At 44.9% G+C, this 15,065-nt stretch overlaps 1 protein-coding gene across 1 annotated transcript in view; it reads right to left on the bottom strand.

Moving 5' to 3' along the window:
• Nucleotides 1–15,065, bottom strand: part of LOC126236185 (ATP-binding cassette sub-family C member 4-like) — a 296,035-nt gene that overhangs the window by 225,740 nt on the left and 55,230 nt on the right. Inside the window, exons 6-7 of the mRNA XM_049945285.1 lie at nucleotides 10,964–11,120; nucleotides 225–363 (exon numbers count right to left, since the gene is read on the bottom strand). Coding sequence (XP_049801242.1) covers nucleotides 225–363; nucleotides 10,964–11,120 — 296 coding nt within the window. The remainder of the gene's footprint in view (nucleotides 1–224; nucleotides 364–10,963; nucleotides 11,121–15,065) is intronic.

Here is a 15,065-nt window from a genome sequence, read left to right as displayed (position 1 = left end):
CCCCTAGACTTAGAACTACTTAAACATAACTAACCTAAGGCGATCACACACATCCATGCCGGAGGCAGGATTCGAACCTGCGACCGTAGCAGCAGCGTGGTTCCGGACTGAAACGCTCGGCCACAGTAATCGGTGACAATGAAAACCGGTGTTAAAGTCTCTCGTGAATTAATTGCTTGAAGTATTAAGTACTGACAGGCTTTGAACACAGAATGTATACTCACCTGGTCAGGACCGGCAATATAACCCATTAGGAAGTAGGCGACGAGTGTGACCAGCAGCGAAGACCTCTCAATGAAGACAGCAGAAGCCAGCAGAAAACTCTTCAGATAGGCTGCGTGAAGTAGCTTATGGATTTCCGATCTGTTACAAGTAATAAGATTGAAATAATATTTTCGTTTATTCATTTGTATATATATATATATATATATATATATATATATATATATATATATATATATGTGTGTGTGTGTGTGTGTGTGTGTGTGTGTGAGTGTGTGTGAGAGAGAGAGTGGGGGGGGGGGAAGCGGGAGAGAGAAGGGTGGGAGGGAGAACTGAGGTGGGGAAGGAGGGAGGGCGAGAGACATAGAGAGAAAGGGAGTTTAAGAAACCGATGTGCTTACATGTGTCTTAGCCAAAATACTATGAAAACTTCCTTACATGCATATTTACGACATATTACAGAAATTCTGCAACGTGGAACACACTTCAACATATCAAATATACCAATGCATTTGAGAATGTCATTGTTCTATTTACACAACAATTTTAACAAAGGCTGACTGCACTCAGTTCCTACCATAAAGCCTCAGCGGACTCCCTGTACCATCTTTGTCAAACTGGACTTGTAAGTATGTAAACGCCTGTATACTTGACTTATGTTCTTGTTGTTGTTCTGTGGTGCTACGACATGTCCAGTATCCATGTAAAAGTGATCCACGAATGAAGCAAACTGCTACTATTACTATTTCTCCTACCATAAGTAGAATAAGTGTGAGTTCATGCTTAAAATTTAAGGACTGTGGCTGAAATGACACACAATCGTTATTGTAAAATTGAACCAACTTCGATTTTATCTGTTACTGCAGTTCATAACAGCCAAGAATGGACAAAGTTAGTAAAAACGTGTTGAGATGGTAATGGTCAATTAAAACAAAATAATTTCCAAATGTGCCTAGAGCAAAAAGCCAATTTGTACAAAGAGGTGAATTAACAAACGGTCAAAAACTGATAATTGTCCCCCGAGTAATGATGGAGCCTACTGGGAATATCAATAACTCATTGTAATGTAATTGTATGAACAATTAAAAAAAGTGTTGAAAATTTTATAATTAATACTGCCCAAAGCAGTCGAAGTGCTTCTTCCGTAATAAAGTGTAAAGAATGTACCTTTATGACAGTAACATCAATACATGTACATTACCTAATCACAGTTATGCGGAGACCTATTAGTGGAACTAATATTGTGTGTTCCCACCCTTCGCCACTATGATGACTTGAACTCTCCTTTGGACATTTTTAATGAGATGTCCGAATATCTGTAGAGGAGTGACAGCCCATTCTTGCTCAGGAGCGCAAACTAGATTGGTTGGTTGATTTGGAGGAGGGGACCAAACAGCGAGGTCATCGGTCCCTTCCGATTAGGGAAGGATCGGGAAGGAAGTCGGCTCTGCCCTTTCAAGGTAACCATCCCGACGTTTGCCTGAAACGATTTAGGGAAATCAGAGAAAAACTGAATCAGGATGCGGACGTGTGTTTGAACTATCGTCCTTCCGAATGCGAGTCCAGTGTGCTGACCACTACGCCACCTCGATCGGTAGCGAAAACTGGAGAAGTTGGCGAAGTTAGGCTCTGGGATCTACAGTGAAGTCGTTCCAATTCATCCCAAAGGTGTTCCATCGGTCTTAGGTCTGTTTAGCCAGGCGAGTCACTATTAAAACCTTATAGTCCATAAACCACTGGCTCACAGCTGCTGCTTTATGACAGGGCCGGCCGCGGTGGTCTAGCGGTTCTAGGAGCTCAGTCCAGAGCCGCGACTGCTACGGTCGCAGGTTCGAATCCTGCCTCGGGCATGGATGTGTGTGATGTCCTTAGGTTAGTTAGGTTTAAGTAGTTCTAAGTTCTAGGGGACTGATGACCACAGATGTTAAGTCCCATAGTGCTCAGAGCCATTTGAACCATTTTTATGACAGGATTCATTGTCTTGATGACACAGTCATCGTCTCGAAACTGTCTCTCAACTGTACGCAATAGACAGTGCTGTGAAATGTGTTCGTGTCTACATTTAGTGTTTAAGGAAAGTACGCCGTAACCACGGATAACATCACCATTCCGTGACAACAACACCTCCGTACTTCGCTGCTGATGCTACACATGATGACAGCTAATATTCTCCAGCCATTCGGCAAGCGCAAACCCTTCCATCCGATTTCCACATGGCATATCGTGGTCTGTCACTCCAGATAAATGGTTTACAATCATCGAATGTGCAGTGGCGCCGCTCTTTACACCAACTCAAAAGTCACTTCGCACTGCCTACGGAGCAGCAGTGCATGATATTGTAGCACTGCTGCACAACTCCCAATAATTTTACACTTCTTATGTCCCCTGTTCCTGTATCTGTTCTTCTTTGGAAGCTTAATATATATGTTACAATCAACTTCCTTTGGTCGTCCACGTCCTATTGCCTCGTAACGGACCCAAAATGTTGCAGGGCGCGAAGCAAGCTCAGGGGGTTTGACCTCCTACCGGAAACTCACTTGTGGACAGCGCGCAGGCACGAGTCGAGGCTTGTCCGTAACAGCGGGTAACATGCTCGCCAATAAACTCTACGGAGGAGACTTCCCCCAGATTTCCCTCCTCCCGCAACCTTAATATTGTAATCCAAGTATATGGGGCACGGCATTCCGCCACCTACAATTTTAGGCGTATTGATTTTAAACAGCAATCGTAATAATTGTGTTTCATTTACAAATTTGTTTTGAAGGTTGAAATTCGGAGCAAATGTTCTCATCAGCATAACTGTATTTTATATTTTTGTCAGTCGTAAGTAGAGCTTAGATTTAACGGTAACATTGTGTCTTTTGGAAAAGTGGCTGGAATATAGCGATTGTTTGTGTTACTGCAGTCGTAATGTTTATGTTTCAAGGTAACTGAGTGTTTTGGTTCCGTGTAGCACTGTCTAATATGAGTTGCTGCATCAGATGCGTACTGGGCAGCGAGAGCTAGCTCGTCACATAGCGCCTAGGTTGTGGAGTGCGAGTGCAAATTAATAGCGTCATTTTCTTTATTTTTGCGTCAGAAACATGCATAGCTGCACAGAACATGTCCCATAGTCTTTGACCGAAATTTGGCCACTTCCAGTCCATTTTCTGTCCTTGATTGAAGTCTTCTGCAATACAGGAGGCTTAACACATGCTTTTGGTCTGTTATTTTTAAACTTAAGGTCACCTCAAACACTAAATGGATCCGTGGACCTGTAACTCTGGACAACCAAAGGCGACACGATAAGCATATCCACGAGCGTTCTGTATTTGAGAATGTGCTAATTGCAGAGCCCGCCTTTTATAACCTGAACAACGAAATATAATTAGCGCTCAAACGGGTGCGACATCGTCAAACAGTGCGAACCGTGAATCGAACGTTAACAAAGCTCAGTGATAAATTATGAAGTGTTACTCACCACTCGTAAATACTTGAAGAAAGTCACATTTAAAGACCACAAAGATCTTATGATGAAATAAAATCAGTACACTGGATATATCCAGGTTCCATCCACCAGTGTGGAGTGAACTCTGACGAATGAACTGCTGATTTGTTTACAGGTCGATGTAAATAGGATACTGTGTAGCATGTAGATTGTATTCAGTTATCGATATTCAAACAAATTCACCAATTGGCCGAATCGATATGCTTCACATGTGGAACGGAACGGAATACAGCAGCGATTCTACGTGGCGTGAATTCCACACGTCTTGAGTTTCTTAGAAGGCATACGGCGCCAGACTTCTATGCACAGGTCACGCAATTCCAGTAAATTGGTGGCCGATGGCTTCTGGCCACGGAGCTGGCGCCCAATAGGATCCCAGATGTGTGCCATTGGGTTCCGATCAGGCGATTTGGTAGCCAACACATTACTGTGACTTCACTATCATGCTCTTCAAACACGTGTAGCACGATTATCGCCTTTGGACATTAACAGTTATCCCGTTAGAAGATGCTATCGCCGATGGCGAATGCATCAAGCATGAAGGGATACACGCGGTCTGCAGTAATTTTCACGCTGTTCTCACTTGTCACAGTGCCTTCGATTTCCACCAAAGAAGACTGTCTCCCATAACATAATGCTGGGCCTCTGGCCTGCCTCCGTGGTGCGGTTCATGCTTCAAGCAGGCTTTTGCATTAATGCTGGAGTATCTGGACACGACCACCAACTTGCTGCCCGCAGCTCGTGGTCGTGCGGCAGCGTTCTCGCTTCCCACGCCCGGGTTCCCGGGTTCGATTCCCGGCGGGGTCAGGGATTTACTCTGCCTCGTGATGGCTGGGTGTTGTGTGCTGTCCTTAGGTTAGTTAGGTTTAAGTAGTTCTAAGTTCTAGGGGACTGATGACCATAGATATTAAGTCCCATAGTGCTCAGAGCCATTTGAACCAACTTGCTGTAAAAATAAGCGTGATTCCTCCGATCAGACTGCACGTTCCAATTTATCCCCGCTCCAGTGTCGATGATGCTGTAACCACTGAAATCGTAGTTGGCGATGTCGTTGGGTTAACATAGGGCCACGTAGCTGCAGAGCCCCATGTTCATCAAGAAGGATTGTGCGAAGTCAGCAAAAACATTTGTGCCTCCACCAGCATCGGATTCCGTAGGCCGATTTGCCACAGATCACCGCTTGTCCAGCTTTAAATGGCAGGTAAGCCTTCGACCTCCACGTTCCGTGATGATACGTGGACATCCAACATATTGCCACCTGCTCGTGGTTTCATCGTCCTTCCACAAGTTTCTCTACATGCTCACAATAGTGTGACGCAGACAGCTGAATAGCTTCGCTGTTTCCAAATGCTCATTTCGACGTGCCGTGACATAACCATCTTCCCTAAGTCTCTTATGCAGTGAATTTCCCCTTCTGCCGTGAGTATCGTCTCAAGATTGATACCTCATTCGTCTCTGTTCCACTTATATACTGCCCAGTCACATTACTGTGGCCACCTGTCAAAAGCCTGAATAACCACCTTTTGCAGGAAGAGAGTCAGAGAGGTTCTGGAAGATACTGACAGGGATGTGGAGCCATACCGACTCCTGTGCTGAGGCCAACTGTGCTAAGTTTCCCAACTGATCAAAGTGGCCCTACAGGTTTCCTGGGAAGTTTGGTGGCCAGGGGGGTACGGCTAACTCATCCAGGTGCTTTCTGAACCACGCACATCCACTGCGAGCTGTGTGACACATTGCATTCTCCTGCTGGTAGATGCCATCGTGCCGAGGTAAAACAAACTGCATGTAGAAGTGGACATGATCCCCGAGGATAAATCCTTGATCCATTGTGCGTTCCAGAATAACGAGATCACCTTGGGAAAGCCACGAAAACATCCCCAGAACAACGCTCCCTCCTCCTGCCTGGACCCTTCCGACGATCCAAAGGTCATATGTCCAATGGAGCACAAAACGTGATTCATCTGAAAAGGCCTCCTGTAGCCACTCACTGGACGTCCAGTTGCGGTACTGGCGTACCAATTCCAGCCTTTGTCGCCGATGAACAGTAGTCAGCTTGAGTAGCTGAACCAGGTGCCTACAGCAGAGCCCATTTGCAACAAGGTTCGCTGAACGGTCGTTGGGGAGACAGTGTTGGGAGCACCTTAGTTCTTCTGGGTTGTAGCTGCTTAAAAGTTTCACATACATGCACATTTCTGGCCGACCTCGGGGAAGATCAATTTGGATTCCGTAGAAATATTGGAACACGTGAGGCAATACTGACCCTATGGCTTATCTTAGAAGCTACATTAAGAAAAGGAAAACCTACGTTTCTAGCATTTGTAGACTTAGAGAAAGCTTTTGACAATGTTGACTGGAATGTTCTCTTACAAATTCTGAAGGTGGCAGGGGTAAAATACAGGGAGCGAAAGGCTATTTACAATTTGTACAGAAAGAACATGGCAGTTATAAGAGTCGAGGGACATGAATGGGAAGCAGTGGTTGGGAAGGGAGTGAGACAGGGTTGTAGCCTCTCCCCGATGTTATTCAATCTGTATATTGAGCAAGCAGTAATGGAAACAAAAGAAAAATTCGGAGGAGGTATTAAAATCCATGGAGAAGAAATAAAAACCTTAATATACGCCGATGACATTGTAATTGTCTCAGACACAGCAAAGGACTTGGAAGAGCAGTTGAAAGGAAGGGACAGTGTCTTGAAAGGAGGATATGAGATGAACATCAACAAAAGCAAAACGAGGATAATGGAATGTAGTCGTGTTAACTCGGGTGTTGCTGAGGGAATTGGATTAGGAAATGAGACACTTAAAGTAGTTAACGAGTTTTCCTATTTGGGAAGCAAAATAACTGATGATGGTCGAAGTAGAGAGGATATAAAATGTAGACTGGCAATGGCAAGGAAAGCGTTTCTGAAGAAGAGAAATTTGATAACATCGAGTATAGATTTATGTGTCAGGAAGTCGTTTCTGTAAGTATTTGTGTGGAGTGTAGGCATGTGTGGAAGTGAAACATGGACGATAAGTAGTTTGGACAAGAAGGGAATAGAAGTTTTAGAAATGTGGTGCTACAGAAGAATGCTGAAGATTAGATGGGTAGATCACATAACTAACGAGGAGGTATTGAATAGAACTGGGGAGAACAGGAGTTTGTGGCACAACTTGACTAGAAGAAGGGATCGGTTGGTAGGACATGTTCTGAGGCATCAAGGGATCACCAATTTAATATTGGAGGGCAGCGTGGAGGGTAAAAATCGTAGAGGGAGACCAAGAGATGAATACACTAAGCAGATTCGGAAGGATGTAGGCTGCAGTACGTACTGGGAGATGAAGAAGCTTGCACAGGATTGAGTAGCATGGACAGCTGCATCGAACCAGTCTCAGGACTGAAGAACACAACAACACAATAGACATTTCTGCAGCCGTCGTTCACCACTGTCATCTATGGCACCAGTTATGGATAGCGTCTTTCTGCCGTGCACAGTATACTTTAACCACGGCAGCACAGAAAAAGTGCCCGCATCTCGTGGTCGTGCGGTAGCGTTCTCGCTTCCCACGCCCGGGTTCCCGGGTTCGATTCCCGGCGGGGTCAGGGATTTTCTCTGCCTCGTGATGGCTGGGTGTTGTGTGCTGTCCTTAGGTTAGTTAGGTTTAAGTGGTTCTAAGTTCTAGGGGACTTATGACCACAGCAGTAGAGTCCCATAGTGCTCAGAGCCATTTGAACCATTGAACAGAAAAAGTTTATAAACTTGTCCTTTTCGGAATTGCTTCAACCCCTGGCTGAAAGCCAATGATCATGGCCCATAAGATAAACGGCTCTGTTTCTGCTTCATAACGACTGCTCTGTTTTCCACATCCACGACGTGCTGTCCATATCCTCCACTGCTGATGCTGCCACCTGTCGTCTGTGAGGGGCTATAGCACGTTGACGTCGAACATAGAAGGTGGTCACATTAATGCGACTGGACCGCGTACTTTCCTTATGCATCACGAGCCCACAACGCCACCTGGCAACATTCAATCTCGCGGTGGGCAGTGGTCACACAGTTTGACTCATCAGAGTGCATTGGAATATTGATTACTGAAAGCGAGGTGTAAACCGAAGTCAGAATTGGTGTATTTAACTATATTACTTCATTTATCTGTTGACTGCATAATGTATTTTACTACTGACGCCACGTAACATTGTACAAGTGTATCGTTTTCAAGTATTTCGTATGACCACTGTTAGTTGCATTACTTCATATTTTGTATCTTGGTTTCAAGTGACCTAAGATTTTTAAGATAATTTTTTTACATCACAATAAGAACGATGCCATACAATAAATAATTCTATGACAATTTCGTTTGCATGCTCACCACATATCGTAGCGTAGCTAGTTAGATGGTCATATACACTCCTGGAAATTGAAATAAGAACACCGTGAATTCATTGTCCCAGGAAGGGGAAACTTTATTGACACATTCCTGGGGTCAGATACATCACATGATCACACTGACAGAACCACAGGCACATAGACACAGGCAACAGAGCATGCACAATGTCGGCACTAGTACAGTGTATATCCACCTTTCGCAGCAATGCAGGCTGCTATTCTCCCATGGAGACGATCGTAGAGATGCTGGATGTAGTCCTGTGGAACGGCTTGCCATGCAATTTCCACCTGGCGCCTCAGTTGGACCAGCGTTCGTGCTGGACGTGCAGACCGCGTGAGACGACGCTTCATCCAGTCCCAAACATGCTCAATGGGGGACAGATCCGGAGATCTTGCTGGCCAGGGTAGTTGACTTACACCTTCTAGAGCACGTTGGGTGGCACGGGATACATGCGGACGTGCATTGTCCTGTTGGAACAGCAAGTTCCCTTGCCGGTCTAGGAATGGTAGAACGATGGGTTCGATGACGGTTTGGATGTACCGTGCACTATTCAGTGTCCCCTCGACGATCACCAGTGGTGTACGGCCAGTGTAGGAGATCGCTCCCCACACCATGATGCCGGGTGTTGGCCCTGTGTGCCTCGGTCGTATGCAGTCCTGATTGTGGCGCTCACCTGCACGGCGCCAAACACGCATACGACCATCATTGGCACCAAGGCAGAAGCGACTCTCATCGCTGAAGACGACACGTCTCCATTCGTCCCTCCATTCACGCCTGTCGCGACACCACTGGAGGCGGGCTGCACGATGTTGGGGCGTGAGCGGAAGACGGCCTAACGGTGTGCGGGACCGTAGCCCAGCTTCATGGAGACGGTTGCGAATGGTCCTCGCCGATACCCCAGGAGCAACAGTGTCCCTAATTTGCTGGGAAGTGGCGGTGCGGTCCCCTACGGCACTGCGTAGGATCCTACGGTCTTGGCGTGCATCCGTGCGTCGCTGCGGTCCGGTCCCAGGTCGACGGGCACGTGCACCTTCCGCCGACCACTGGCGACAACATCGATGTACTGTGGAGACCTCACGCCCCACGTGTTGAGCAATTCGGCGGTACGTCCACCCGGCCTCCCGCATGCCCACTATACGCCCTCGCTCAAAGTCCGTCAGCTGCACATACGGTTCACGTCCACGCTGTCGCGGCATGCTACCAGTGTTAAAGACTGCGATGGAGCTCCGTATGCCACGGCAAACTGGCTGACACTGACGGCGGCGGTGCACAAATGCTGCGCAGCTAGCGCCATTCGACGGCCAACACCGCGGTTCCTGGTGTGTCCGCTGTGCCGTGCGTGTGATCATTGCTTGTACAGCCCTCTCGCAGTGTCCGGAGCAAGTATGGTGGGTCTGACACACCGGTGTCAATGTGTTCTTTTTTCCATTTCCAGGAGTGTATATCACAAGTGTTCTCTACGTCGCTCTACAGTATGCCTGACAATGATAGGTCAGTCGAAACTAGTAGTGAATGAAAGTTTACTTCATCAACAGTTGTTTCTGGTCGTTAAACATAGCTTTCTTCTGTTCTGTGTGAGTACTGGTCAGTGACTGAGAGTTAATGAGTTAGGGTTGCTCGCTAATGCTTCCAGTGACTCGACGAGTGCATAGCACGACGATTCACTGCGTCATCAGGGAGAAACAAGGTGCTAATGTTACTAACAAGGGAACCTCCCCATCGCACCCCCCTCAGATTTAGTTATAAATTGGCACAGTGGATAGGCCTTGAAAAACTTAACACAGATCAATCGAGAAAGCAGTAAGAAGTTGTGTGGAACTATGAAAAAATAAACAAAATATAGAAACTGAGTAGTCCATGTGCAAGATAGGCAACATCAAGGATAATGTAAGCATAGGTGCGCCGTGGTCCCGTGGTTAGCGTGAGCAGCTGCGGAACGAGAGGTCCTTGGTTCAAGTCTTCCCTCGAGTGATAAGTTTACTTCCTTTATTTTCGTAAAGTTATGATCTGTCCGTTCGTTCATTGACGTCTCTGTTCACTGTAATAAGTTTAGTGTCTGTGTTTTGCGACCGCACCGCAAAACCGTGCCTCTTCAATGGGAACCGAAAACATTTGATCGCAAGGTCATAGGTCAACCGATTCCTCCACAGGAAAACAGTCTGATATATTCTATACGACACTGGTGACGACATATGCGTCACATGACAGGAATATGTTGTCGACCCACCTAACTTGTACACTTGGCGAATGGGTAAAAAGATTCTTCTACCTTGCCCGATTCAGGTTTTCTTGTGGATGTGATAATCACTCCCAAAAAGTGATGAAAACATAAGAGTTTGTGACATAAACTGAAAATGAAAAATTAAACTCTTCGCTCGAGGGTGGACTTGAACCAACGACCTCTTGCTCCGCATTTGCTCACGCTAACCACGGGACCACGGCGCTACTACGATGCCTCTTACCTTGATGTTGCTTATGTTGCACATGGACTACTCAGTTTGTATATTTTGCTTATTTTTTCATAGTTCCACACAACTTCTTCCTGTTTTCTCGATTGATCTGTGTTCAGTTTTTCAAGGCCTATCCACTGTGCCAACTTATAATTAAATGTGACGGGGGTGCGATGGGGAGGTTCACTTGTAAGTAAGTATTTGTAATTCAACCGCATATGAATGTGTATTAACAGTCACCAGATATTATCTGATATTTTTGCATCATGAAACAATATAAAAACATCCTAATGATTATTTTAGGTAGTTATATGTTTCAGAATTTTATCACCAAAATTCTTACAAAATGCTACAGAAAACAAGTCTCACAGTGCGTGCGAGGTCACTATTAGTACTTCCTTTTAACTGAATAACAGAGATGGGACAGTGTCACCTACTTCCTGGCCAGTGCGACGAGCTTGTCGAAGGGCTTCTCCCAGGCGTACATCTTGATCACCTGTATGCCCTGCACCAGCTCGTTCATCATCCGCATCCGCTCGTCGGTCCTGACAGCGACACGCTTACGGAAGCGCGCTGAAAGCTTTCCCATATACGCTGTAAACAGGCAATGAGGGCATATCAGTAAGCGTAATTCCACTCTCGCACAAAACAAGTTTAATTATTGCGCGTTTTCTTCTTCGTTTTTTGGCCTATTTTCTCCCGCATTTGTACATATACGGGTTGTATAGGTTAAATGTCGTCATCAGCAACTGTAATAAAAGTCTTATTAAGACCAGACGCGTTTCGTTTTATTCTAAACCATCTACAGCAGTCGCTGGAACAATGTGGTTTTTTTCTCTTAAAAAAAATGGTTCAAATGGCTCTGAGCACTATGGGACTCAACTGCTGAGGTCATTAGTCCCCTAGAACTTAGAACTAGTTAAACCTAACTAACCTAAGGACATCACAAACATCCATGCCCGAGGCTTTTTCTCTTACAATTATGTTTGTTTTGATCATTAACACTTCGCATGCTTCATTTATTACTGTAAACAGTTTTATTCTTTTCGTTACTCTCCGTTTTTGTGTTGTTTATGCCATTCTTATTCGTTTTCGGCGTGTGTGTGTTGAGTATTTGCATTTCCACGCAGGAGTTCCACTGCATTTAACACATTTACGCTTCTGTGTTGGGAAGTATCACTGTTCTCTCGTCATTTTACGTGTTGTGTTTGTTTTGATAGTGGTGAAGGCGTCTGCTACCGCTCAGTGAGTATTTATATTTCCCGAGTTGGAAAAGAGAGAGAGAGAGAGAGAGAGAGAGAGAGAGAGATAAAGGGAGAGAGAGAGAGAGAGAGATGTTTATCCTGTAAAGTACTTTTCCCCCTTTCTGTATATTACATTTTTAAATTTTCTATATTATTTTTATTTACTTTTTTGTTAATTAGGGTATTTATTTTTATGTGCGTTGTGTGTGTGTGTGTGTGTGTTTTAACGGAGCTAATATTCCCTTGTTCCTGGTTACTGTGCGTGTAAGTTACTGCTTTATTATCGTACAGTGGTGGCTGATCTAGGTTGGCAACATTGCATAGTTTGTGATATTGCTTGTGGTGTCTATGGATGTTTTTCTTCCTCAACAATATGTTTTATTAGTTTAAATAGCGTCTGATTACTGATCTGCATGCTCATTTATTACTTGTGTTTCGTCTCTATTGTTGCTTTTTGAATTTGGAAGTTTTTCTGTAGGTATATATCCCCGACACAACTATGTTGATCTCATTCGATGCAGAAAACATGTACTTCACAATCCCAGTCAAAGAAACAATTAAGATAATAAAACAGGACCTAGATACAATCAGTTATCACAAGAACACGTAACAGAGATAAGCATACTCTAGACCTCATTACTGGCCAAAATTACTCTGAATCCAACAAAGAATTTTACCTACATCAAGAAGGATTGCCAATGGGATCTGCAATTTCAGGAATGTTAGCAAATATCTTCATAAACAAAATAGAGCAAACAATTTCCTAGTAAACAGTACCAGGAAAATACAATATATCGAATTAGAGGAGATACGTGGATGACATCCTCTGCTTGGTAGATGAGCCAGAAAATAAAGCCAGAAAAAAAAAGACATAGCATAAAGCAAAGCATAAAGTTCGTCTTAGAGACAGAACGAACAGACACAATAAATTTCCTAGATGCACTATATGATAAAAAGGATTGGTACACCCCCAAAAACATACTTTTTTCATATTAGGCGCATTGTGCTGCCACCTACTGCCAGGTACTCCATATCAGCGACGTCTGTAGTCGTTAGACAGCAAGAGAGAGGAGAATGGGGGGCTCCGCGGAGCTAACGGACTTCGAACGTGGTCAGGTGATTGAGTGTCACTTCTGTCATAGGTCTGCAAGCAAGATTTCCACAGTCATAAACATCCCTAGGTCCACTGTTGCCGATGTGATAGTGAAGTGAGAATGTGAAGTTACATGTACAGCACAAAAGCATACAGGCCGACCTCGTCTGTTGACTGACGGAGACCGCCGACAGTTGAAGAGGGTCGTAATGTGTAATAGGCAGACATGTATCCAGATCATCATACAGGAATTCCAAAATGCATCAGAACCCTCGGCAAGTACTATGACAGTTAGACGGGAGGTGAGAGAATTTGGATTTCATGGTCGAGCGGTCACTGATAAGACACACAACAACCGCTAAATGCCAAACGACACCTCGTTTAGTGTAAGGAGCGTAAACATTGGACAACTAAACAGTGGAAAAACGTTGTGTGAAGTGACGAATCACGGTACACAATGTGGCGATCCGATGGCGGGGTGTCGGTATGGCGAATGTCCGATGAACGTCATCTGCCTGCGTGTGTAGTGCCAACAGTAAAATTCGGAGGCGGTGGTGTTACGGTGTGGTCGTGTTTTTCACGGAGGGGGCTTGCACTATCACAGCACAGACCTACGTTGATGTTTAAGCACCTTCTAGCTTCCCACTATCGAAGAGCAATTCGGGGATGGCGATTGTATCTTTTAACACGATCGAGCACCTGTTCATAGTGCACGGCCTGTGGCGGAGTGGATACACGACAACAATATCCCTGTAATGGACTGGCCTGCACAAAGTTCTGACCTGAATCCTACAGAAAACCTTTGGGATGCTTGGGCACGCCGACTTCGTGCCAGGCCTCACCGACAGACATCGATACCTCTCCTGAGTGCAGCACTCCGTGAAGGATGGGCTGCCATTCCCCAAGAAATCTTCCAGCACCTGACTGGACGTATGCCTGCGAGAGTGGAAGCTGTCATCAAGGCTAAGGGTGGGCCAACACCATATTGAATTCCAGCATTACCGATGGAGGGCGCCACGAACTTGTAAGTCATTTTTAGCCAGTTGTCCGGATACTTTTGCTCAGATAGTGTATATTCATCACAAAGAAAAGTAACTAACAATCGTTCAGCATTTACAGGAAAAACACCACACAGACACAACATTACAGCAATCATCCATCCACCCATAGGTCCAAAAAGAATCTGCCCTCAGGTTTATGATCCACGAATTAAACACAGTGCCACTTGACAAACATAACAATAATAAGTGGTTGGTCATAATTAATCAGATATAAAAAAAAATTGGATACCAAGAATCTCTGGTAACAAAAGTGAAAAAAAATTCTGAGAAACGTAAAAAGAAAAAAGAGCATACATCCCACAACTCCAGAGACACACACTGTTCTGTCGCCAGGGCAAAAACACCACAGGCGCAAAGATGCGAGCTGATGCCAGGACCATGGAGACTCACCATTGCCTGAGTGCCACCAACGCCACGGGCGACGCTGAGGATGAAGATACCGACTTCGCCTCGGCCGATTGCGGGCCGAGTACAATCCGCTTATGACCGTACGACAACGGAAAAAAAAACCTACTCGGAAGATAGAAGAGCAGTTCTGCCCACTTTATTATAGATCATCGTACAGGGCTGACTTACACAGGGAACGTCGTTTAGTGAATTCTTAGAAGTTAACAGACAGTTGTAAATTTCATTTGCTATGAAGTGTGAAGTTTACCTACGATTATTTGCACTTAGCCATTGAGGGTCTTTTTGTGTTATATTACAAGCAGTGTTACAGACTTCATTATTAAACAAGTCACAAAGATAAGTAAAATTTTTAAACTCATTTGTGTGACTTGTTACTGATTTGCTGGAGTGTTGTGTTCTCCTATCCTGTTGCCTGACCCTGGGGCATGGCTATTTAATAGTGACAGGGAGAAATTTTCGTAGCGATGTACTACACCAGAAGCCGTTTCAAAAACTCACAAACTCGGCCTACTGCAACAACAGTGGCAACTCGACCTTTACTAAACTGGCGACGCATCACCCACCACACAGTCACACATCAACATCACCACCACTACACAGCAAGAGAACAACATAGAAACTCAGCAGACAAGCTAGCATACACTCAATTACAGGAATAAATTGGCACACAGCATTGTGAACGTCCTCAAAACACAAGGAATGAAAATAGCGTACCAAACCAACAACTCTATAT

Source organism: Schistocerca nitens, chromosome 2 (assembly GCF_023898315.1).
Source record: "Schistocerca nitens isolate TAMUIC-IGC-003100 chromosome 2, iqSchNite1.1, whole genome shotgun sequence".
Taxonomy (NCBI): Eukaryota; Metazoa; Arthropoda; class Insecta; order Orthoptera; family Acrididae; genus Schistocerca; species Schistocerca nitens.
Note: the sequence above shows the minus strand (reverse complement) of the source record. Positions and strands in the feature narration are given on the sequence as shown.